Genomic DNA, 24,690 nt, shown 5'->3' with positions numbered 1-24,690 from the left:
GAAGACAGAGAAAAGCAAGGAGAGTTTTGTATCGCAAGAGCCAGAAAAGAAAGGCACAAAGAAAAATTGACATTTTGCAACTACTTCCACTTCTACAACCTCTCTGTAATCCTCTGATTATTTTATTCTCAATTATGAGCTACTGTCATAAGGGAATTTTGCCTTAAAAGAAAAGTAAACTTTTATTAAGGATGTGTCAAGCTTTGCTTTGACTTAATATTCAGTTGAAACCCTCTTTGCCTTTGGCCTGTGGCAGGGGAAACAGCAGAATGCCTAGACTGACATCGTTTTCCATGTTCCTGAATTAGGCATGACCAAAATATGCAGTACAGTGATCACAGGATCAAGCTTGCAGCTGACAGTGATAAGAAATTTTTGCCCCTGAACTATACTAATTTAAAAATTTTGACTGCTAAATATATAATTAAATTTTCTTTAATGAATTTTCATTATGTCATACCAGAAATTCCTTCTATGATGATGATATTCTGTTTTTGCCTTCACTTTAACCAAATGTTGTACACAGATATACTATAGAAATCATACAGAGAGAAGAAAAAAATTCTAAGCAAACACTAGTAATACTAGTTAAAAACTAAAATACAGAACTAAAAAGTACCAAAAACTAGTTTTTGTCTGTAAAATAAGGAGGGATAAGGAAATCTCAATTTGATAGAAGACTCATGAGAGCTTTTTTCTAGTAGGTGGGGAGGATTTTCTGTTTCCAAAGGTAGAGGTTTAGTGAATGCTTCCTTTAGATTTTCTTACAGTAAAAAAACACCTGAAATATTTCTTTAGCAGTACCATCTTTAGCAACAAAGATGAAGGAGAAATGTCTTTAATTCTTGTTCTCATAATTGTTCAAATGTCTCCTTCTTAAGAATTTTGCTCTTATATTCCTTTGGGATTATGTGTCAGTTTGGGGGAGGAGGGAAGCAAAGAAGGCAGAAAAGAAAGAAGCTCTCAAATAATTTACCAATAAAGTTCATGTTAGACAAATTTGATATGACAGAAACATTAGTACCAAGAATTAGAGATGCTTGTACCTGGAGGAAGGAAACTTTTTAGGCAAAAGGGCCAAAGGAAAAGTTCCATTATTGAAGTTAGCAGAGTAAAATTTCTTTCAATTGTACATAATTACTTTTATATAAGCTAAAAAGCAACACTAGGAAACAAAAAGAATTCCCTTTAGATAGTAATAAATTAATCCATAATTGTCGGCCAATTTTTTTTTTTTTTTTTTGCGGTACTTGGGCCTCTCACCGTTGTGGCCTCTCCCGCTGCGGAGCACAGGCTCCGGACGCGCAGGCTCAGCAGCCATGGCTCACGGGCCCAGCCGCTCCGCGGCACGCGGGATCCTCCCAGACCGGGGCACGAACCCGCGTCCCCTGCATCGGCAGGCGGACTCTCAACCACTGCGCCACCAGGGAAGCCCTCGGCCAATTTTTAAAGGTGGTTTCTTATTAGAGACAGCAACATCTACGAAAAACTTATAAACAATGAAGAAAGAGAAGACACATGTGAATCAGGAAAAGCTGATGTTCAGCATTAATCCAAGGTTGAAGATGATTTTTTTCCCTTTAACACTGCAAAACCTTTTATTCTTGAAACTGGAGGTAGATTTTGAGTAAGAAGTTACTGATTAAGGATCTTAACATTTTGATAATGTGAAAAAAGAACAAGTTAACTTACAAAATATGCCGTAATCTCTGAGGCAGTTTCTAACTTCTTTTCCTATCACTGTAACAAAATTTGTATAACAAGAAAAATCTCAATAGGGTTAAGGCATCAACTATTTTCCCATTCTGCGAGTTACACCGGAGGAGGGGAATTATTAACTGGAATGATAAAGCTGTACTTGCATTTGGTAACCCAAAGAGAAGCTTACAAATGAGACGTCTCATTAGTTTGAGCAGACGGATCAAAATTAAAGGCTGAATCGCCAACTTTTAATTTCCCAATAGCCAAGAAGAGCTTGAAGTCTTGCGGAGTACGACTGTTGAAAAGTCAACCTGAAAAGATTTTCTCCACCTGTCATCACACATGCTTGAGTGGAACACAACTGCCTCCTACCGCTTTTAATACTTTTAAGACAAAGCCGCACATGAAATCTATTAAGTACGCGAACACACAAATGTAGATGACTGGTATACTGAAACCCATGGAATACTATAATCAGAGAACATCAGCATGGCTTTTGAACATGAAATTTGCTCTATTCTAATTTAATCTAAGCAGAGAGAAACAAAATTAATTCGTCTATATATTTAAGAGGAAATTAATTTTTAGCATGAAAAGTATTTATTTGCCTTAGAGTTATAGTTCTTTTTTTTTTTTTTTTGCGGTACGCGGGCTCTCACTGTTGTGGCCTCTCCCGTTGCGGAGCACAGGCTCCGGACGTGCAGGATCAGTGGCCATGGCTCACGGGCCCAGCCGCTCCGTGGCATGTGGGAAATTCCCGGACCGGGGCACGAACCCGTGTCCCCTGCATCGGCAGGCGGACTCTCAACCACTGTGCCACCAGGGAAGCCCTATAGTTCTTTTTTTTTAATGGACACATATTTTTAGTCTTCTTAATAATGGTCTGAAAAGTAGTTGCACTAATAAAATTATTTAGGGAAACCACAATTAGAGAGAAAATCCAAAATACTAAACAACCTGAAGGCAAACAAATAGAATCAAGGAGTATTCACTGGAAGAATTTTTCACAAGCTGGCAAAAAGAGAGGGGGACATGAGGTAGTCACAAGGAAAATTCAATTTGCTTTCCTGGATTAGAATAGACTGACTTACAATTTCTTACTACTATATACTAACTGCTAAGATATATTTAAAAGGCAACAAAATAAAGCTAAAGTTTGTTTGGTACACAGTGCTACAAGAAATAACTTATGTTCCCCTATTACTAAGGAAAAGCACATTGATCAAATACATAGCTGGCTGCTTAATAACAATGCACTAATGTCCAGTTAGTTACAACTATAACTGAATTCCAGAGCAAAGCTCTGTTTCTCTCTGTCTCCTGTTTCTCTGTCTCTGTTTCTGTATCTGTCTCTCTGTGTACACACACACACACACACACACACACACACAAAATTTACTGTACTTTTATATGTACAACAAAACATTTATACAGAAGAGTCTCTTAAAATGAAGCATTATAGTTAGACCTTTTAGTCATTAGAGTCAGGCAGAATAATGTAACTGAAGAGTTAAATTGGCTGTCAGTTTTTTAGATAATAAGGTAAAAGATTGTTGAATTTTTCAACAATATTCATCAATATTCAACAATATTCATCTTTATTCAACAATATTTCAACAATATTCATCAATATTTTTCATCTTCTGACAGATGGATACGTATAAATTCGTTTGTTGAAATTTATCACTTGGAACCTTATACAAAGACAACTAGTGACTAGTATAACATTATAATCAACCTCAATTACAAGGGAAAAAACTAAACTCAGAAACTCTATTCTGTTGTGGAGTTCTTTGTTAACCTTCTAATAAAAGCAGAGGACCACAGCTTAGAGAAGGTATTTCTTCAAGGTGATAAAAAGAGAAAAATAATCCAGTGAGGGGTTCTAAGCCCCCGAAAACAAACTTCCACATGAGCCTCAGTAATCAAAGACTACTGTGAAGTAGCAATTCTTCTGTGATGGATTAAATCAAAGATTGCTAGCCTTGTTGAAACAGGTATCTACCTCAGCTTCCAAAATCAAAATGTGTAACAGTCCTCTTTTCCAAGTATGCACACTGCAATTCCAGTTCTGGACATATTACAAAGACAATCAGCAGAAGCTGTCACTTATCAAGCTAACTGAACTTATAAGCCAAATAGTACTTGGCAGAGCAACTTGCTAACAGAAGATTTAAACAGACAGAGCGATCCCTTTGAAAAGACTAAAACAGAAAAAGATTTTAGTTTTGGGCAACTTTCCCAAAGTTACATACATAATACAGATAATTTAAAGAAATGAAAAAGAGAGAGGTTTATTCTCAAATTATGTTGTAAAAGAGTTTTTTACTTGAGACGATTACATTAATGTAAAAGACTAAGATGCTGCCTTAACCTAGTACTTACAATCTGCGGGCACTGGCCTGGGCATTTGTAGTACTAGCAATACTAGAGGCAAATACCAACTAATGGGCCATGGTCCTGATGCATTTGATATTTTCCAACAGCCCCAACTCACTAAGGATCTTTGAAGATGAGCAATTCTTCACAATGAGATTCTATTTACCAGAGTCCCCATGTACATGACACTATACTAGGAACTTAACCAACAGTATTTCCTTACAACCCAATCTTACGTAGTACGACCTGTTCTACTGGTACACAAAGCCTAAAAAAACAACACTGCGTAGAACACAAAATTTTAAACTATAACATCTTTAAGCTAAGATGTTAATTTACATGTTATTGCTTCTATGTACGGTTCTGTCATATTTTGAGGTAGAGAAAATAGAGAAACTATAGAGATAATGGAGAAAAAAGGATAGAAAATTAAGGGAGTAAAATGCATTTTAAGAAATGGAAGGACATACACCAACAGAAACTATCTCTGAGTGATAGAAGTCAGTGATTTTTTTCCCCTCATTTTTGTTTTTTTTCCCCTCATTTTCACTTTTTGGTGTACCCAAGTGTTAAATCTGTTTACACTCTTTTATTGGTCACCCTCTTTTATACTAATCATATTTTATATTAAACATTTTAAAGACACAATTACAGAGGCTAAAGACCACAGGATCACATATGAAGCAAAAGCACTGGGAAGAATGGGTTTTTCTAATTGAAAGGTAAGTGCATACCCATAGCAAATCATGAATAACATGGTACGTAAAACATGAGTTTTTGTAATCATGATTTAGAGGTAATTGTTGCTACCTAAGAAAAAAATTTCACTGGTAAAACACCACTGTGTCTTATATAACTTACAATTGTAAAACAAATTCAAAATGGCAAACACACATCAGATCATAATCTTACATCACACTACTTGATGCTGTTCAGAAGAAAATGGCATACATTTAATAAAATTCTTTGCAGGTCTGCTATGACAACGAGATATTATAACCCATTCAGAATGTATTATAGAATCATGTGGTAAGACCACAAAATATGGCCATTTGAACCATAATCCTATTTCAGGGAATTTACCCTAAGTAAATGTTTCAACAGAAAAAATAATAGGCAGAAAGATGATCACTAGAGCAGCACTATTTTTTAATAACAGAAAGTTGCAAACATTTAAAGCACTCAATAACGGAGGAATAACCAATAATAAACGGAAGAACAAATGTCAACTCAATGGCAAAGTGGCAGTGTAAAGTTCTGAAGATGCTGTGGGCTTTTATCAACGCGGACTTGTATTGCAATCCTGGAGCAACCTTTTACTAGCTGTATGACCTTGAGAAGCTTCTTAACATGTCGTAGGTTCATTTTCTTTTTTAACAAAAGGAGATTTAATGCTTATGTCAGAAGACTGTGAAGATTAAAAGTCCGAAGTGACTACATGGCATCTGAAACTTAGAACCTGAATAAAAACTCCGTTCTCTCTATTACAGACATTAAAATTGTGAAGACCAGGTAGAAACAATGAAAAATCTTTAGTATTCATTAAGGAAAACTGAATATAAAACTGTATATACAGTATAATTATAATTTAGCAATGGACTGTAGCCAGTAATTAAAATTAAGTTTGAATGAGCAAAATTAAAAGCTACATGTGCAAACGGATAAAAAAAAAGACCAGCAGGACATGTATAAACATTACAATAATAATGTTGAAAAGGTAAAATAATAGTGGAACTATGAAAATTTTCCTTAATATTGTTATTTTATTTTTACAATTAAAAAAAGTAAATAGATATGTAGGTATGTCTAGAGAACTGAAGAAAGTCCTACTTTTATGGAAAACAAACATCATCACTAATCACTGAAACAGAAACTGGGAGACCTGCAACCTAAACCCTACTTCTTATGGCAGAGAACCTGAAAACGATCATGCTTATCCTGCTCCATTCTTGTTTTGGGAGAGGGATGTAAGCACGGATCTGGACAGGAACTCTGATACCGAAGTGTTTCAGTGGGTTCTTAAACTGTAACCACACTTTACAGAGTCACCCACAGTGCATTTTTAGCCAGACAAAAGTGTAGGGGAAGGAGACAGCTTGGTGGTCCTTAAAAGGCTGGCACTGGTGGATGCCAAGACATGCACACAAAAGGTGGGAGGTAATGCCTGTGTGCAACTTCTGCCTCGTCTTTGCACACTCTTCATTTCCGGGTTCCTCCTGCCCTACAGCAGCTGGCCCCCGACCGCCTGAAGCCTCCCCTGGTGTTTCCCAACCTAGTCTGTCCTTTCTAAACAGGAACCAGCACTGTGAACCTAGCTCTCCATCTCAACTTTGGTCTGAACTTACTACTACAAGTGCCTGCCCTGTGGCAGTTTTCATTTTGAAAAGTAATGCAATGGATGGATTCACACTAAGAATGAAAGGGCTGGCAGTGAGATCTAATCTCTACTGACCAAACACCCCCAGCCAGCATCTGAACTTTGTAAATCATGATTTCTAGCGGGACATGTTAGCCCCGGTAACAGTGAGAGAATGAACTATGCCAGAAGAGGAAGAGGATATAATCTTCCTAGGATTCTTTAAATTACATTTACTTGGACTTTTACCTACCTACATTACAAGATACAACTGCTACATTTCCCAACATTCAGGAATAAGGATGCATTCCATTTTTTAAAGACATATTTTATAACATAAGATTATATGGAGAAAGGCTGAGTAGTTTAATAAATACTGATATTGCAATTACACTCCTTGGTATTTACCCAAAGGAACTGAAAACGTATGTCCACATAAAACCCATCCACAGCTGTTATGTACACATAAACTGTGGAACATCCAGACAATGGAATATTATTCAGTGCTAAAAAGAATAAGCTATCAAGCCATGAAAAGACAGAGATTTGTGTACCTCAAATACACATTGTGAAAGAAACCAATCTGAAAAGGCTACACACATCATTCCACTTTTTTTTTTTTTTTAACAATCTTGATTGGAGCATCTTGAACTTTGAAGTTTAAAAGTGCTTAATATCCAAACAATATGAAAATTTATTATATATATTTCAATTGCTACTACTTCAGGAAAACAGTAAGAATAATATAACATTTAAATGTTTTACATTATGTAAGTAAATTAAAATTTTTGACGTATGAGAGAAGGTTGGTGCTTTAAAATAAATAAAGAAGTAACCTGAAATGTAAAGGATGAAATTCTTCTTTCTCTTATCTATTTAATAAAAGTGGCAAACAAAACAGCATGATCTATCAATACTGGAATGATAATATTACCTATGAATATTTTATGACTTATATGGCTACCCAGTGGGCTAAAAAATTACTAAGAAATAAAACCTGTGAATCATTATCTCAGAATTGAAGAACCTTTTTAAGAGCATAAAAATTAATAATTTTAATCATTAAGTGTTCTCTAAAAACAGGATAAAAAAAAGTGTACCTGGTGTCCAGCCTTTACTTGCTTCAAAACACTTTCATAACATACTTCATCCATGTTATTCAACTGTTGCACCTTAAAGTTTTTAAAACATGAAAAATATCAGATGAAGCAATTATAAACTTCTTAACCACAAAGGAAGCTTTATCAATTACGACGCATCTCCTTTTACTTTCAGACTAGCCAGAATGCAGAAACAACAACTGCAATATCAGCACCTGATATATAACAACCCAATCGGAAATAAACACAATATAATTAAAAAATACAAATAAAATACCTCATGCAATACTTTCAGTGTACTAGCTTTATAAGAATGCAAGTTTTTTAAAGACACTAAGTTTAAGAATAATATTCTAGTGAGAGATATTTTAAAATAATTTTAAAGTTCTTTTCACTGTTTTCCCCAGAGAAGCCCATTCTTCAGACTGTTTTTCTTCTATTTCAGTCTATAAAACTATACATAGAGCTTTCCTGTGTAATTCTCAAAATCACCGGAATATTACCAGTAGAATATCATGACATACAAAGCTAAAATGTAAGGCAACATACTATTTCTGTAATGTATACAGAGTTTGGTAGATATTTTTCTACAGAAACATTTTCCAGATTAATTGGAAATTTAATATCAAATTAATGAATTTAAAAAAGGTCTCATTTTCCCTATTAATGATGAGACAGCTTCCAACCAAAAAGGTAAGGTAGTTACCTCAAAGAGGAGGCATGTGACACAGCCTGCATCTCTCTATTTAACATTTATTAAGAGTCTGGAGGGGATGAAAATGTTACACAACTGAAATGACTAAAATTTAGATTTTTTGTTTTAATAAAGGAAACACTTTAACATTCTGGAACTCTTATAGTGATTAAGTAAAATGAGATAATCACAAGACAATTTACTCTCCATTAATGACTGGAAAAAACAACAAACCAAAAACTCCTCCAAACAAAACTCTCAGTAATTTTTTTGGTGAATTTTGGATTGAGCTCTGGTCAAAGCCATTATTTCAAATTAGACGTGTCATGGACACCATTTTCCTATTTTGTGTTCTTCCACAACTGTATCACATCGTGAGCTTCTGAATGAAACTCTAAGAAATCTAAAAGGACTCCTTACTATAAGAAATGACAAATTAACAATGGTTAGAATATATTAAACAAATCCCTGGGGGAATTCTTGTTACCAACTGTGTATGTCAGCTGAGCGTAAAACTAATACATTTTAGTAAGACAAAAATGCATATTTATAACTAATATATATAATTAATTTACATTGTGTAAGATTTGTAAAAATAGTTTTTAAATTTTGCCAAATTTTTAAACCTTCAAAATAATTATGACAGTTCAACATCTCACACCATTCCTTTTGTGATTACAATGCTAACATACTGTGGTGAAAAATACATGGAAGTTAATTAGCTGTAAGTGATTTACCACCTTCTATGATGAAATTAAAAGAAAATAAGTTTTAAGACCCCCGACAAGCATCTGAAAACACTTTCTTCTCTACATCTTTCTGTGAGAACCATCTGCTATCATTTAAATTATAAGTTGAAAGAACAATCTAATGTTATAAACAGCTCTACATCTGTTCTAATGATACATTAAAATAAACTAAATAATCAAACATATATTAAGATATGGCTGAAAAAAACAAGCAACAAGTAATACTGAAAAGCCCTTGAAACAATGAAGGTAAAAGATGCATATCATAACTATTACCATATCATGAGCTGTCCTTCTATGTATATATCTGAAATGGCTCCCCACAATTCTAAACATACCTCACTTTTATGCAATGCAGATGGAGCATATTAACTGTTACAGTGACATTGGCTTTTAGTATTTTCTAAGCTGAGTATTTTATTTATAATACTGTAGGCTAAAAATGACCCTGTTTTACTAATACAATTGTTTTTAGACAAAAGTAATGTAATACACTAAAGACCAAGGTTGACATAGTAACACACGATTCTATCCTGCTTTCTTTTATAAAGAGGTCACATGGCCCGTGAATCTTCTCCTAAAACTATTTCTTCCACGGGGGGGGGAAGTGTCATTAAACAGAATGATAAACAAATAAATTTTAAGCAAAATATTCCTTCATGACATTATAAAAGCCTAAAATAAGCACCCTGATAATGCAAATGGTACATGGTAATACTATTTAAGGAATTAGATAAACAGACTTTTTAAAACATTGCAAAGAATTTCAGAAATGCCACTTATGTATATAATTAATATGATAGTTATACAATATTATAAGTTAAATAGAGCCCCTCCTTTAATAGTTGCTATCATGAAATTATTTTTCTATTGCATATAAGGTATTACTTATTTTAGATGAATAATATTATATCATGATATATATTCCTGACTTAACTAAAGTCTTTTATTATTTCATATTGGCCTTCAACCCTATCAAATTAACATCTTGAAACATATTCTTATATATAACTTGTGTTCTTAGCTGAGAATACAAAATATACACTGATAATAGCAATGCAAACTACTACAAGCAGCTTTTTGGAGCAGGAGACATTCTACTACATATAGCTGAGGAAGTATGCTTGAGTTTTTTTTTCTAGGCTGTGATATTTGTAATGTGACTGAAATGGTCTTCTGGAGTCTCTAACCTCAAACAAGTATTAAACAATACATCAACAAAAATATTTCTGGAAAAGAAAAGTATAAGTTTTAAAACAAATGTTTACCTTATTTGCACTTTTAACCCCCAGAAATGTCTGTCCAAGAGGAACAGGTCGAAAGCGGCCATCAAAGTAGAAAAGTCCAATGAAGGGATTAACGTGTAAAAACGTAGCAACATCGAGGTAGTTGGGTAAGGTTGCAGACAGTCCAAGAATTCTTATCATACTCTGTGTGGATTCAACCTATAGGGGTTATTTTAATTAACATATGAGATAGATTCAACCCATCTGGATTTGTACCAAGTTTAAAATAAGTTTTAGTAGTATAAACGATGAAACAGTCACAATAAAATAAGATCACTGAAGAAACTGAGAATAACAACACAGTCTAAAAGACAGATAATGTGAAAAAAAAACTGGCTTAAATCTGGCATGTGGAATGATATAAAGTGATTAGAAGTGTAATTTTAGTATATTTTCTGAACTGGAAAATTCTTAAATAGTTTCTTCTGTTTTGTTGTTTTCCCCCCTAAAAATTTAACAAGGCAAGTGACATGTGTTAGGTTTTAGTGTAAGCTGTACCACTTTATAATTTCAGGTGTTAGAAGTATATGCTCTTTATTCTCAAGTTCAATAATTTCAAATTCATTTTAAACACACAATCACAGAAGTCTGAAATAATTAAGGTAGATTCTTCTAGTGTTTCACAAATTTAAATTTAAAATGATATACTGTATAAGAGAGAGTTTGTGTGGAACAACAGCCAAAACTTGGGGGAAGAAAATCACAAACTACTCAAAGAATGTCCTAAGCTGCATTATTTGTGTTCACTGGTGGGGTGTAATATTCTAATTTTGTGGCTGAACTCTGCTGAAAACATCAATTAATTTGTTCGTCAATCATTTATTAAGCTTTTAATGACAGGCACAAAGCCAGGAGAGCAGGGGTTTAAGAGTCTGTAAAAACTACAAAAAAACGCTGTAATGTGTCCCATTAATAGTAGCACCTTCTAAAAACTAAGAACAGTGAAGAGAGATCACTAATCAAGCTCGGGTAAGTCAGGGAAGGCACGCAGAGGTGACAGTTGTCGGTGTTCTAAGAGAGCGGCTAGGACCTGCCAGGTAGGCCAGGAAGAATGGTGTTTAAGGTACTGTACTTAGCAACACTAATGGCACGAGCTAGAAATGTAGAAGTGTAGAGATGATCATGAGAAATCTCGCATGCCAAGGAGTTTCTCCATTTTACTGCTGATGAGCACACGACACTATTCCATTCTCTTTCAATTACGTTTTTATGATGATAGCTGATAGTATTCTCATCTTTTTCCATCTCTAAACGTTCTTAAAAGATCTTTATCCTTTTTAATTTTGTTTACTCATAGGTTTTCTACTTTTTTGTGATTGGATTTGTTATGTTTATTTTACTTTTTTAAAACCTAGCTTTTGCTTTTTTAAAAATATAGAAGGTTTGTAGCTAATAAATCTAATTCTATTGGTTTCCTAGTTTGTATTTAATTTTTTTTCAACTGTACTATTTTTCCATTTTTTTAGAACATTCTGTTTAAAATTACCCAACATTTAAAATTTAATAATTAACTTACTATAGTCCCAACATTCCTGTTTCATTTGAGTATAATTCAAACTCTGAATTATAAACTCTGTCTGTACTTAATAAACTTTCATTATTTTCTAATAATAGTGTTGTCACTCTCTTTCCCTTCCTTCCTTTCATGATCACTTACTGAACTCTCAGTGTCAGAAGACTATTCTTTCAAGTGGTTGGGTTTTATGTCTTCAGTTTATCAAATACAAAAGTGTAGAATGTATGTACATATATATGTGTTTGTATATACATATGCATATATAGATATGTATGTGTGTGTGTATATAGTTTTGTTTTACCATATAGAAGTTGTTTCTAAATTTCTATTTTTTTTTTTTTTTTTTGCGGTACGTGGGCCTCTCACTGTTGTAGCCTCTCCCATTGTGGAGCACAGGCTCCGGACGTGCAGGCTCAGCAGCCATGGCTCACGGGCCCAGCCACTCCGCGGCATGTGGGATCCTCCTGGACCGGGGCACGAACCCGCGTCCCCTGCATCGGCAGGCGGACTCTCAACCACTACGCCACCAGGGAAGTCCCTCTATTGTATTTTGTAAAGACTATGATCTTTTCAATTTCTGCTTTGAGAAAATGTCCCATGGTCACCTAAGATGAACATAATTTATCTATTTTTAGGGTATACAATTCTATATGCTTGACCACTTTATGACATTAATTATATTATTCAAATTCTCTATATTTTATATTTATAATACAGGAAGTTAAACATTTGCCAAGAGAAAGTATTACTTTCATCACATAAAAACTTCCCATTTTAAATTAAGATGCCAAATGTTGCTAAAGGGAACAGTCCAGGACCATTCACAGGTAAGCCCTAGGGGTTCTGCAGAAGTATGGGGGGCATTCTGCAGCCCCATGCACCTATAATATCCTTTCTATCCGGGTTTTCAAATCCCACATGCTTTCATATTTTTCTATACTAGGCTTCCATGTAAAAGTTTAATTTAAAAAAGGGTTTCTTACCTGGGAAGAAGTTTGAAAACCTCTGATGTGATTTTTAAAAGTACACAAGACTTGGAATGAATTCGGTAAGTTAATTAACCTTTGACCAAATTCCTTTATGAGAGAATGCATATAAAAAGATTCTCAATCTTTAACAAAAGACTATACAATATTATTATTTTTTAAATCTAGGAACTTTTAAGTCATTCTCACCTTCTTGCTATCATAAGTAAAATAAGGGGATTCATGGGATATATTTACTTGGGCAAATATTTTAACTATTTTTTCAGTTTTTATGTCTCTCTTATTTACATCTAATTTTAGTCAAAACTTGCTTGCATCATGCTGGTATCTTCGAGTTATTATACCTAAGTAAGCAGCTCCCAATGTCAGATTTCTCCTTGGATATTTCTATACAGTGCATATATGGGCTGGGAAAGTCCAAGGGCCTGAGTTCACTCCCTCACACAAATATTATTTACAGGCACTTAGAGAGGCCCTGTGCCTTCCAAACTCATTCTGTAAGTAGGACAAAAATGAATCTGCTTACTCACTGTTATGGGTTCTATCTGGGCTTCTTTGAGGACTAAATAAAACACTACCTATGAGATATACATATGGCTCCCAAACCAAACCCAACCCAAACAAGAGAACCCTAAATAAGGGGAACTGATGACCCTACCTACTATTTAAGAAACCTCCTTTACATGCTATGATTAGAATCCTTTACAGTAATTAGAATGATAATTTTAATTATACCATAGTTCTATTTCCTATTGGTGGTGATGTGAAAGGATATGAAGGTGATTTTTAGTTTTAAAATCATTCAACACAAAAGTTATTGAGTATATTTTTAAGGACTTTTGATGTTAAATGTATGATACCTTGCAAACACTAGAGATATTTTTCTGCTAAAACCCCATTTTACAACAACTGTATTTTTTAATCTAAAAAAATCATATCATTCTCAACACAGATAAGCCTGTATGAGAAATATATTCTTTTAAATATGGATAATTTGGAAGTTTATGTCTTAAACCACATCTCGAAACTCCATACACTATACAGAGTTATCTGAAAATATTAATAGTTGAAAGCTATGAAAAATTAACATTTTACAGTTTCTTCTTTATCATTAGCCCAAAAACTAGGCAGTAAATTTTTATAGCATTGTCCCTCACATAATATCTAAGTTTGGACAAAGTCTATTCACTGAAAGTAAATTTAGTTACAACTAATGTTAGTTCAATGTTGTTAAATATAACAGATTAGGGCTTTATTGTACTTTTTTATTTTCCAAATTTCTTTCACTCATGCCAAGTATGTTGTGAATTTAGTCCCTAATACCACCATGCAACTTCAGAACCTGAACAGAATCTACACTGCATTAGAATAGCTACCTATGGTGTATCTATGTTAGTTACAAATTGTTGAAGTGCCATGTAAAGCACTGCCATCTACTGGGAATGTCTGGTAATCACAAGGAACAAACAAAAAGGAACTTCGTTTTTTCTAAAAATATTTATGAGCACTGCACTAATACACTGGAAATATGAGAAGAATCATATAGATCATTCTGTTAAGGAGATTAAAATCTAGTGAGAGACACAGATAAAGACAGAATTACCTATAGTTAAGTTGTGAAATTATAAGGAAGACTGTGATGAGTGCTAAAAATGTGCAAAGAAAGGGAGTACAGAGGGAACACAGAAAAGGTGTAATTCTTTCTGAGTGGTAAACTAGGAAACACTTCATAGAAGAAGTGATATTTGGCAGACTCAAAAGAATAGTAAGTTTTCAACAGATGGACGTGTGGAGCAATAATATATAATTTTGCATTTACAACCCTTCATCTCATAACTAACAATAAACTCTGACGTAAGTAAGATTAGTTTTACCTCTGAAAGAGGGCCAATGGCATTGGAAAAAAAGTGGGGAAGGAATAAATGGTTTTGTGTGGCTGGAACCTACATCAGGTAAGGAATATGATGGAGAAGTTAAAATTGGACAAATAGGTCAGGGCTTCAGTAGTGTTTAACGTCCAGTTAAAGTATTTAAACATTTTTCTTAAGATAACAAACAGCAAGTCATCAAAGGTTTATAAGCACAGTAAGTGATAAACTATACAATTGGAATTTGGCTATATTATGAAGAAGCCAATGTGCAGGATGAATTAATGTATATTTACATATTATATATCCATGTTACATACAATGTATTATATATTCCTATATCATATGTTAACATATGATCTGTTTATAATTATACTACATATGTAATAAACCTATAATATATAATTTTTATATATTTTACTTCACAGTTTATTAACTATATATAGAAAATTATACTATTATATATTCATAATTTACAAAATATTTATAACGAATGCTTCAAAGTACATATGGTACATAATGTGTGTGTCTGTGTACATATGTACAGAAAGCACCAGCAGCAGGCCTGCAATCTATTTTCTCTCTCAACTGGGAATCCTCAAGAAAGAAAGATGCCCTGGTCAAATCCCCTTGTAAACATGCTAATGACAGACCTCCTGGCAAATGTACTAATGGTATTTACTTGACCTCTAATGTTCTGTAGTTGCAGGAAAGCTTTATCTTTGTAATGCTTTTAGCTGATGGACATGCTCTCTAGGTGGCTCAATGCAAACAAACCAGGAATGTATGGACTTACGTGGCCTGGCTCCCTGAAAAGATCACTAAGCTATGTACGTATCAAGGTATCAAATCAAAACATTTCGTGATCGGAAAGTATCACCTTGGCAAACAGTACCTTCTGTTAACCACTAATCTCACTTTACCTAATACACTAATCATATGCACTGTTTTGTATATCAATTCTACCTCGATAAAGCTGTTAAAAATTTTTTAAAAAAATCTCATGACAGGGCTTCCCTGGTGGCGCAGTGGTTGAGAGTCCGCCTGCCGACGCAGGGGACACAGGTTCGTGCCCCGATCCGGGAAGATCCCACATGCCGCGAGGCGGCTGGGCCCGTGAGCCATGGCTGCTGAGCCTGTGCGTCCGGAGCGTGTGCTCCGCAACGGGAGAGGCCACAACAGTGAGAGGCCCGCGTACCACACACACACAAAAAAAACTCATGATCAAAATAGGTCTCTTTTGTGTAAATGATGCCCTGCATGCTTCACAAGTAAAATCTGTGCCAGAGCAGATCCACCGTGGCAAGAAAGGAGAACAGTGATGGCAGTGGCAGACTTCTCCATGCTTCACCTCTGTCTCACAACTACGTGTATTATTGACATTATTCTTAAGTTGGGTATTAGCTAAAACCTCTGATTTTTGTGTGTCTACTTTGAATATTTCAATGCTTTGTGTTTTATGTACGTGCATCTGTGCATGTGCATGCACATATTTTTATATAGTAAAAAGTGAACATGTTCTAAAGAGTCCTCTAATCCCATCCCTACTATAAATCCACTCTTACAGCGTGTTGCATATGCTTCCACATCTATGCACCCTACTCTACCCCACCTTAAAAATCTAACTGTAAGCAAGAACTTTATTTGGTAACTATAACCACTGCACCTAGAACTGTGTAGCCAGCACATAGCAGGTAGCTAATAAATGTTCACTAAATGAGTGAATGAGAATATAAATATATTGCATTTTTTTTCTTTACACAAATGGGATTGTGCTGTATATTGTGTCTTTTCAATGAGAATATAACATGGATATCTTTTAAACCCGGTTCATATAGCTCTACCTCGTTCTTTTTAAAGACTGCAAAGTGGCATTTTATTTTATGAATTAATGGAATTTATTAAACTATTTCTTCTTTTGTTGGACAGTTGGGTTGTTTCCAACATATTTTGCGCTAACAAGAAAGCGTCAGTGAATACTGGTGTTACTATATCTATGTGTCTGTGCTATTATTTCCATAGGTTAGATTTCTAGAAGTAAAAACACAGTTTAGAGAGCATTTTCAAATTACATTCTTTTTTCACTTTTGCCAATCTATGTAAGAGAAATGTCTCATGTTGATTTGGATTCCTTTTAAGCATCTTTTCTATGATTTTCAGAATTTTTATTTCTACTGTAAAGTGCTTTTTCCAAATTTTTAAAAAAACATATTTCTTACTAGTTTACAATAACCTTTTAATTATAAAGGACATTTAAGCTTTATTTTATGTGCTACAAATAATTTCTATTATTCTGACTTACATTTGAACTTTTTGAAGGTATCTTTACTGGTCAGAAGTTTTTAATAGTTACATATCCAAATGCGCCACATGTTTCCTTTGTAACCTTTGGAGTTTTGCATTTTGCTTAGAGCTTCTCCACCTCAAGGTTATTTTTTAAATGCTCTTTCATATTTTCTTTAATGCACTGAGTTTTGTCTGGTATAGCTAAATCATTAATTCATCTAGAATTTTATGTTGGATTTACCAGATGAAAGTACATTATTTTAAAACATTTGAAAATGCAATATAAACTTCCTCAAATTTTGTACTCCCTTCATATTAAATTCCCATACCTAGTTCTAGATGAGAGCTATTCAGGATACAAAATATAAAGAACTGACACCTAACTAGTCATTGGGGTGAGGGTGAGTATTAAGGAAGAAGGAACAATTGAGTGTGGCTCCCACACACACAATCTGGGCTTGAGAATCAAATGGACTGTCATGCCATTTATAAATAGGGAGGGAAGATGGCAGAGTTTCTGACGTGTTTAAGCAAGAGATGTCTATGAGATATCAGAGTAGAAACATACAACTGTCTTTGGATAGGAATAGAAGTCAGCGGGGAGATTTGGACTACATGCAGAGATTTAAGTGACACAGGCACAGAAGTGTTATTTTCCCAGGGTAAATATTTAGAATAAAAAAAGAAGATGGCAAGTGACCAGAGTCCTGTGTTGGAAAAGGTCACTGAGAGGATGTGACTGCCAATTAATCTGCAGCTAGACCTTGTCAATTAGAGGATCCTCACCCTCTTTGCTGTCCTAGGAATATGCATTCCGCTTGCCTTCCCTGAGCTAGAAGCTTCCCCGAGGATGCAGCCTTGAGATAGCAATGTGGTGTTGAGACCATCTGGACAGTATATGTGACTGAAGTCAGTTAAGGCCTCTATATACAGTTAAGGCAGGTGTAGAGGTCGACTGATCTTGCAGTTGCCCAAGACAAGCCTCAAAAGTAAGTTCCCTTGCTTATTAAAACTGTCACCTACCAATCTGGAGTGGTCTGCCTCTTTTTTCAGTTCTCTCCTTGCCCTCTGTGTACAAAGCCAATTTGCAAACCAACATCGTGGAGAATGTAAACATTTCAAGGGTGAGAAAAGGAGAGAGCAAGGGAGTCTGAGAAAGAGCAGCTAAGTAGGTGACCAAAAAAATCAAGTAAAGAAAATCAAGGCAGGGTGGCATCATGGAGTCCAAGAGAAAAGAGTTTCAATTCTGAAGAAATAATGAGTTATATCCTGGTTAAAAAACAAAAACAACTTTTTATGACCTATGCTGGAGCAATAACCAGACCACAGTTGTTTGGAAATCAAAAGGGAAACTGAATATAGATTAATATTTCTAGAAGCTGAGTGGTAAAAACAGCTTTACAAAGCAGAAGTTATTGGAGCAGGATAGTTTGAGGGAGGTGTTTTGGTAAAGATCGGTGGGACTTTGCAATTCTTTAAAGCTGAAGGCACAGTGCTTACAGAGAAGGAGAAGTTAAAGACCCAGGAAAAAGAAAAGGGATAACTTACAGAGTGAAAGGAATGCAGTCGAAGACAAGGGGACAGGGGGCCTCTAACTAAAGGATGAGGGATGGAATGATGAGGATAGATTTGGGAAGGGGTTTGAGGCTTTTGCTGGATGGTGGGGAGGTTTTTTCTGGATGCAAACTGAGGGAGTTCAACCATGAAGGCCTGTGTTTCCACTCAGTAAAAAGTACTGTCTTCTAAGAATGAGGCACAACAGGGTGGGGAGAAGGAGGGAGGAGTCTGGTGAAGCTTGGAAAGAAGAAGCAAAGCTGCTCCGAAGTTACGGGGTAAATCCCCGACGATTCAGGTGAACTCAGAGTCTACAAATGTGTAGTGACCTTAGTCTCCACCACCCCTGTGTGATCTCAGCTAGTGTTTAGCAATCTGACTGGAGGGAAACATACTGTTCAACTGACTCATGATTGGAATTTTGCCAGGGAGTCAGGGGATAAATAAGTTAAGGCTATTGACAAAAGAAAAAACTGGTCATGTAGTCTTGGCTATTTCAGAACGAAAATAAAGCCAGGAGAATATGGATCAGAGACAATAAGAGATGGGAAGTCAAGGAATTAGAGTTCTTGATTATGTTAAAAAACTAGTGTTCATCCACTGTCTTTACATGTACAATCTACCAACAAACATCATTCTAATAGTCATGGGTACTTTAAGATATCTTTTCACTTAATGAAAAGAGGGGTGACAGAAAACAATCACAGATCATTGATGAATTTACCAATTTTGATTTGGACAATTTGTGAGTTACCACAAGGTCCAAAACTAGAGTCCCTTTTTAAAAATAACAATTAAGATTATGCACATTAGGAGATATTTCATTTTATCTAGTATATTAAGGAAAATATAAATCATTTCCAGATATTTTTCAGTGGGGGGAGAGGTCAGGCATGGAGAGAAATGGATGAATAATTAATATGCTCCTATGTTCTACCATATTTTAATACTGCTTAGTCAAAGTTACATTTAGCTTTAAAACACAGGTTTAGAATAGAAGTTTTCCTGTATTTATTTTGGTTAATTTAAAGAGACTTCAATAACATAAGACCTGGGAGGAAGAAAAATAGGGTACTTTTAACATAAAAATGAAATAGCTGAAGGTTTCTCCCTATGAAAATTATCTTTATCCCCATGAACAATACATACTAATATTTCTTTGAATGTTACATTTAAGTTTAAAAACTTATCCCTCAAAATAAGCTTACAAATAACTTCCCCTTACCTGACGTAAAGTACGTGCCACTATGCTTTCTAATACTGGTCCTCTATCTTCATGAAGTAAATGAACTTCATCAAGAATAAGAAGCTTTACAATTTGGGAAAGAGCTACGTCCCCAACACTCTTTCTTGTCACTACATCCCATTTTTCTGGTGTGGTCACAAGCATCTATAAGACAAGAAAAGATAAATTAAAAAGGGGAAAGAGGTCACATATTATTTAAACTTCCACTGTGTTATTCAAAAAGAAATATGATTAACCACCTATACACAGATCAAATAAAGTGTTACAAATATCCCAGAATGATATCTGACTCACTGTAGACAACAGTCACTTCTCTTTAAGTTGTGATATTAAGCAGTTACTCATTAAAACTCAGTAAAGGTAGTCTGTCTGTAAATTGTAGTGTGAAGTGTACAAAATACACAGGCTTACTTAAAACGTGTCTTACAATGTAAGAAACCAAATGACACTGTCTTCTAAACAAGTGTGTACCGATAATGGCTTTTATTTGAAAAGGGACAAAAATAAGTGAATAAATCACTAAAAGGAAATGAAAAGGAAACCAAGGATCCACTCTAGGAATGGTTATCTGTTTATACTTTTCCAAATTTGGAGGAAGCTTTACTATTGACACACAGTTTTTAAAAACTACCCTTTAATATCAACTAGTATATGCAGAAGTTTATACTAAAAAACAACACATATACTACAGCATAACTGGCACAAAATAGCAACACAAGCAATGAGTCACCGGAGATCCAGGGTACTAAGAGCAGGAGGTAAGCCCAGGGTACTTATATAAAGTTCTTAGAAGAGACCATTTGACATGAGCTGTGATTATAAGTCTATTTGCTTTCTGCATATTGAATTGTTTGTGTCCCCTAAAAGCATACTATAGCAGAAAAAAAGAAAAGTTTAATAAACCTTCTACTACAGTAATATTGGACTAGGAAATAAGCCCTTATATAACTCAAAGAACACATGAGGTAACAAATCAAAACCAAAGCTTTTCTTATCCAGTATATCAGCTTATAGAGACTGATGACAATCAAAACTCACTATGCTTTGAAGAGTGAAGAGGTTAAGGGGGTCAGATTGTTCTCAACATTTTTGTTGTGTTATCTCAGGTCTGTTTTTGAAGTCTCTTATGGGAATGATGATAATCTTATTTTTTTAGATTGCAATTGATGTATAATTCTTAACAAATGCATAATCCGAGTTTGTCAATATAACCTGTTGCATTATTAGAGATATCACTGCTATCATTTTGAAATGAACTATATCAACTACAAAATTTAGCAGTTGTACTTCGATGTAACAATTAGTGAACTATAATGAAATAGATTAAGGCATTCATATCTAAGGTGTGAAATACTACAAATCCAAAGCTACTTAGTTAATTTGCTAAAGCCAAATGGCAATGTTGAGATCACATCAAATTTTACATTTAAAAAAATGCTTTGGAATTAAGTATAAACAGATGTATAATGGATTTTAAGATCTAAAATGGGTTGAAGCATTCAGTATGCATTAATTAACATCTCTTTTATATTCCAATAACTTAAACAGGACTTCTACTTTGAAAAATGACAAATTTAAAATAACTCAAGATATATCATTATAAATATACCCAGGGATCACTTACTAACAACCCTTTCACTCAAAGTCCTAAAAAATATGCCCATGTGATTTCAAAAACAGTAATTCTCTTAAACTGTAAATTCATGTCACATTAAAATATAAAATAAGCTTACTATTAATAAATGTTAAGAAAGCTACAAAGTACACTACAAAGATAATAATGTGGTAATGATTAAATTGTAAAGTAAAATTTTTCAGATATCGGAAAATACTACCAAACCTTAAAAATCCATTTTAGCATTTTGTTTTATACACCTTACTTTCAGCACAGTGAGAATTGGCTTCATTTATATTACCATTTCATTACTCTAATCCCCTGAACGAAAATGGCTAGAAAATAAAGTGTCACATTTGCTTAATGAATTGGAACTCATGCAAGACATTTCCATCTGCTCTTGTATTAGGGCATGGGTTAACTGTCAATATTTTTACTGTCAACTCAAATTTCTCTCAATACATGTACTTATTCCCTCAGGAGTATGAAAATCATTATTCCAAACTGTTCCAATTTTAGCCTGACCACTGGGAAAATGGCAGAGTTGAGATGCTATACACCACTACTGTGCCAACAATTTGGTGTATTCAATTTTAAAATGCTCCATTTGACAGCAAAACCAAAGGACCTATGACTTGCTAGAACCACCTCATCTGGTAATTAACTTAAACATTAATATTATTATCTTTTGCCTTTTAAAACAAAGGGGAAACAAAAACAAAAACAAAACAAAAACAAAACAAAAAACTTTTCTTACATCTATAAACAGTAAATTTACAATGTTTAGTTTTCTGTGATTGTTTCATGACTACTCAAATACTTTTTTTCTCTAAGTGAAATATATTCCTCCTAGGGGAGGGTAAGAGGGGAGAAAAACAGTAAAATTTTTAAGCTGAATTTTTTTTTTTTTTTTTTTTTTTTTGCGGTACACGGGCCTCTCACTGTTGTGGCCTCTCCCATTGCGGAGCACAGGCTCCAGACACGCAGGCTCAGCGGCCATGGCTCATGGGCCCAAGCCGCTCCGCGGCATGTGGGATCTTCCTGGACCGGGGTCACGAACCCGTGTCCCCTGCATCGGCAGGTGGACTCTCAACCACTGCACAACCAGGGAAGCCCTAAGCTGAATTTTTTATAATTATTTGCATAATCCACTAATTGGACACTATAGCAACCCTTTATCAAAACACACCAGAAAGGTGGTGTTTCACAGAAGAATGTCATGCTTGAATCTAAGTTTTAACAGACTTGTCCCAAATAAAATTCTTTGAATTTCAAGGTAAGAATTACTAAAGAGATCACAAAGCCTCTTGTCAACATACCTGTAAGAGTGCAAGAGGAACATGTTCAATTGTGCATTTTTAAAAACCATTTATTTATTTATTTTAACATCTTTATTGGAGTATAATTGCTTTACAATGGTGTGTTAGTTTCTGCTTTATAACAAAGGGAATCAGTTATACATATACATAGGTTCCCATATCTCTTCCCTCTGTGTCTCCCTCCCTCCCACCCTCCCTATCTCACCCCTCTAGGTGGTCACCAAGCACAGAGCTGATCTCCCTGTGCTACGTGGCTGCTTCCCACTAGCTATCGATTTTACATTTGGTAGTATATATATATACATTTTACCTTTTTTTCCCCATATAATTACTAGATTAAACTAGTAGAGTGGGAGAAGAAGAGAGTGAGAAATACTATTTACTACACAACTATCAGAAAATTTAAAATGAAAGACATAAAATGCCATGTGTTTGGAGAGGATGTAGAGCATCTAGAACTCTCATGAAATAATCGTGGAAATACAAACTCACACAACCATTTTGAAAAGCTGCTTGGTATTACCTACTAAAGTTGAACATATGCAAGCCTTGTGACCCAGCAATTCTATTCCTAGTATATTATGTACTGAACAGAAATACATACGTATTTGAAACTAAAGATGTATTTTAGAATTTTCATAGCTGTACTATTTATAATACTTCAAAATTGGAAGTAAGCCAAATTTCCATCAACAATAATATGGACAAATAACTTATAACACAGTTATACAATGAAAGAATTATACAACAATGAAAATGAGTAAACTACTGCCATATGCAGTAACACGGTAAAAACCTGAAAATCTTGTTAATGAAAGAATCCAGTTACATAGTATATAATTTCATATATGTAAAGTTTTAAAACTTTTAAAAAATGAAACTAACAAGGTGTCAGCAGGATAGGAGTCACCTCTGGGAAGGAAGAAGGACACAGCAAATGGAAGAGGAATAAGGAGAGATTCCGAGGTGTGGTAATATTTTTATCTTGATCAGGGTGGTGCTTATATCAGTGTATTCACTTTACAAAAATTTTATCAAGCTGTTCACTTACAATTTCTGTACTATTCTGACTGTGTATTTTACTCAGTAACAGTAAGCTATGCACATACATGCTCTTATAATTACATATAACTTACAATTAAAAACGAAAGTTAAATGGCAAGAAAGGATACCTGGACTGAACAGGTAAAAGGTGAATAAGAGTTTGTCAGACAAAGAAAGAAAGAAGGATATTCCAGGCTAAGAAGAAAAAATAAGCAAAATTTGTTCTTTGTGCTTCTAATATGCATGGACCACATAGCATCTCTTGCGTGATCTTTCTATGTATGCTGCAAGCATCTTGAGGAAGGTACCAAATATGAAATTTTTACATGGAAGTCCAAGTTCCTCAACCTACTGATTGGATTTTTTTTTTTTTTAAATACAGATACAACTTCTACATTTAGGCCAATTTCCTGCCCACTTATCAATCTTCTTCTCAACCAGAGACCTCTATAAATACCAAAAGCAAAAAGATAAGAAAGTTCAATATATTTATGGAAAGTCTTTGAACCAAGAAGAGAAATTAGACACCTAATTTAGAAATCATAATACCCGTATTTCCTTAATGTTATTGTTGTTGCTGTCTATTAAAAAAAATCTATTCTTGTCTTTCCATATTCATATTTTTCAAAGATAGGCCAGTCCATAAAACCTTCTAATTCCAATAAATTAATTCATTATACAGAAAAACATAGTCTTGAAATTATATTACTAACAGCAATACATATCCAGTCTAAGACACAGAGAATTATTTTTTTAACATCTTTATTGGAGTATAACTGCTTTACAATGGTGGTTAGTTTTTGCTTTATAACAGAGTGAATCAGCTATACATATACATATATCCCCACATCTCCTCCCTCTTGCGTCTCCCTCCCACCCTCCCTATCCCACCCCTCTAGGTGGTCACAAAGCACTGAGCTGACCTCCCTGTGCTATGCAGCTGCTTCCCACTAGCTATCTATTTTACATTTGGTAGTATATATAAGTCCAT

General features: G+C 34.6%; 1 protein-coding gene across 1 annotated transcript in view; it reads right to left on the bottom strand.

The window, feature by feature from the left end:
* ASCC3 (activating signal cointegrator 1 complex subunit 3) overlaps positions 1-24,690 on the bottom strand; it is a 334,378-nt gene that overhangs the window by 177,098 nt on the left and 132,590 nt on the right. Inside the window, exons 13-15 of the mRNA XM_060167768.1 lie at positions 19,701-19,865; positions 10,248-10,424; positions 7,537-7,608 (exon numbers count right to left, since the gene is read on the bottom strand). Of these exons, the coding sequence (XP_060023751.1) occupies positions 7,537-7,608; positions 10,248-10,424; positions 19,701-19,865 (414 nt within the window). The remainder of the gene's footprint in view (positions 1-7,536; positions 7,609-10,247; positions 10,425-19,700; positions 19,866-24,690) is intronic.

Source organism: Lagenorhynchus albirostris, chromosome 12 (assembly GCF_949774975.1).
Source record: "Lagenorhynchus albirostris chromosome 12, mLagAlb1.1, whole genome shotgun sequence".
Classification (NCBI taxonomy): domain Eukaryota; kingdom Metazoa; phylum Chordata; class Mammalia; order Artiodactyla; family Delphinidae; genus Lagenorhynchus; species Lagenorhynchus albirostris.
This window is presented reverse-complemented; position numbering and strand designations above follow the sequence as displayed.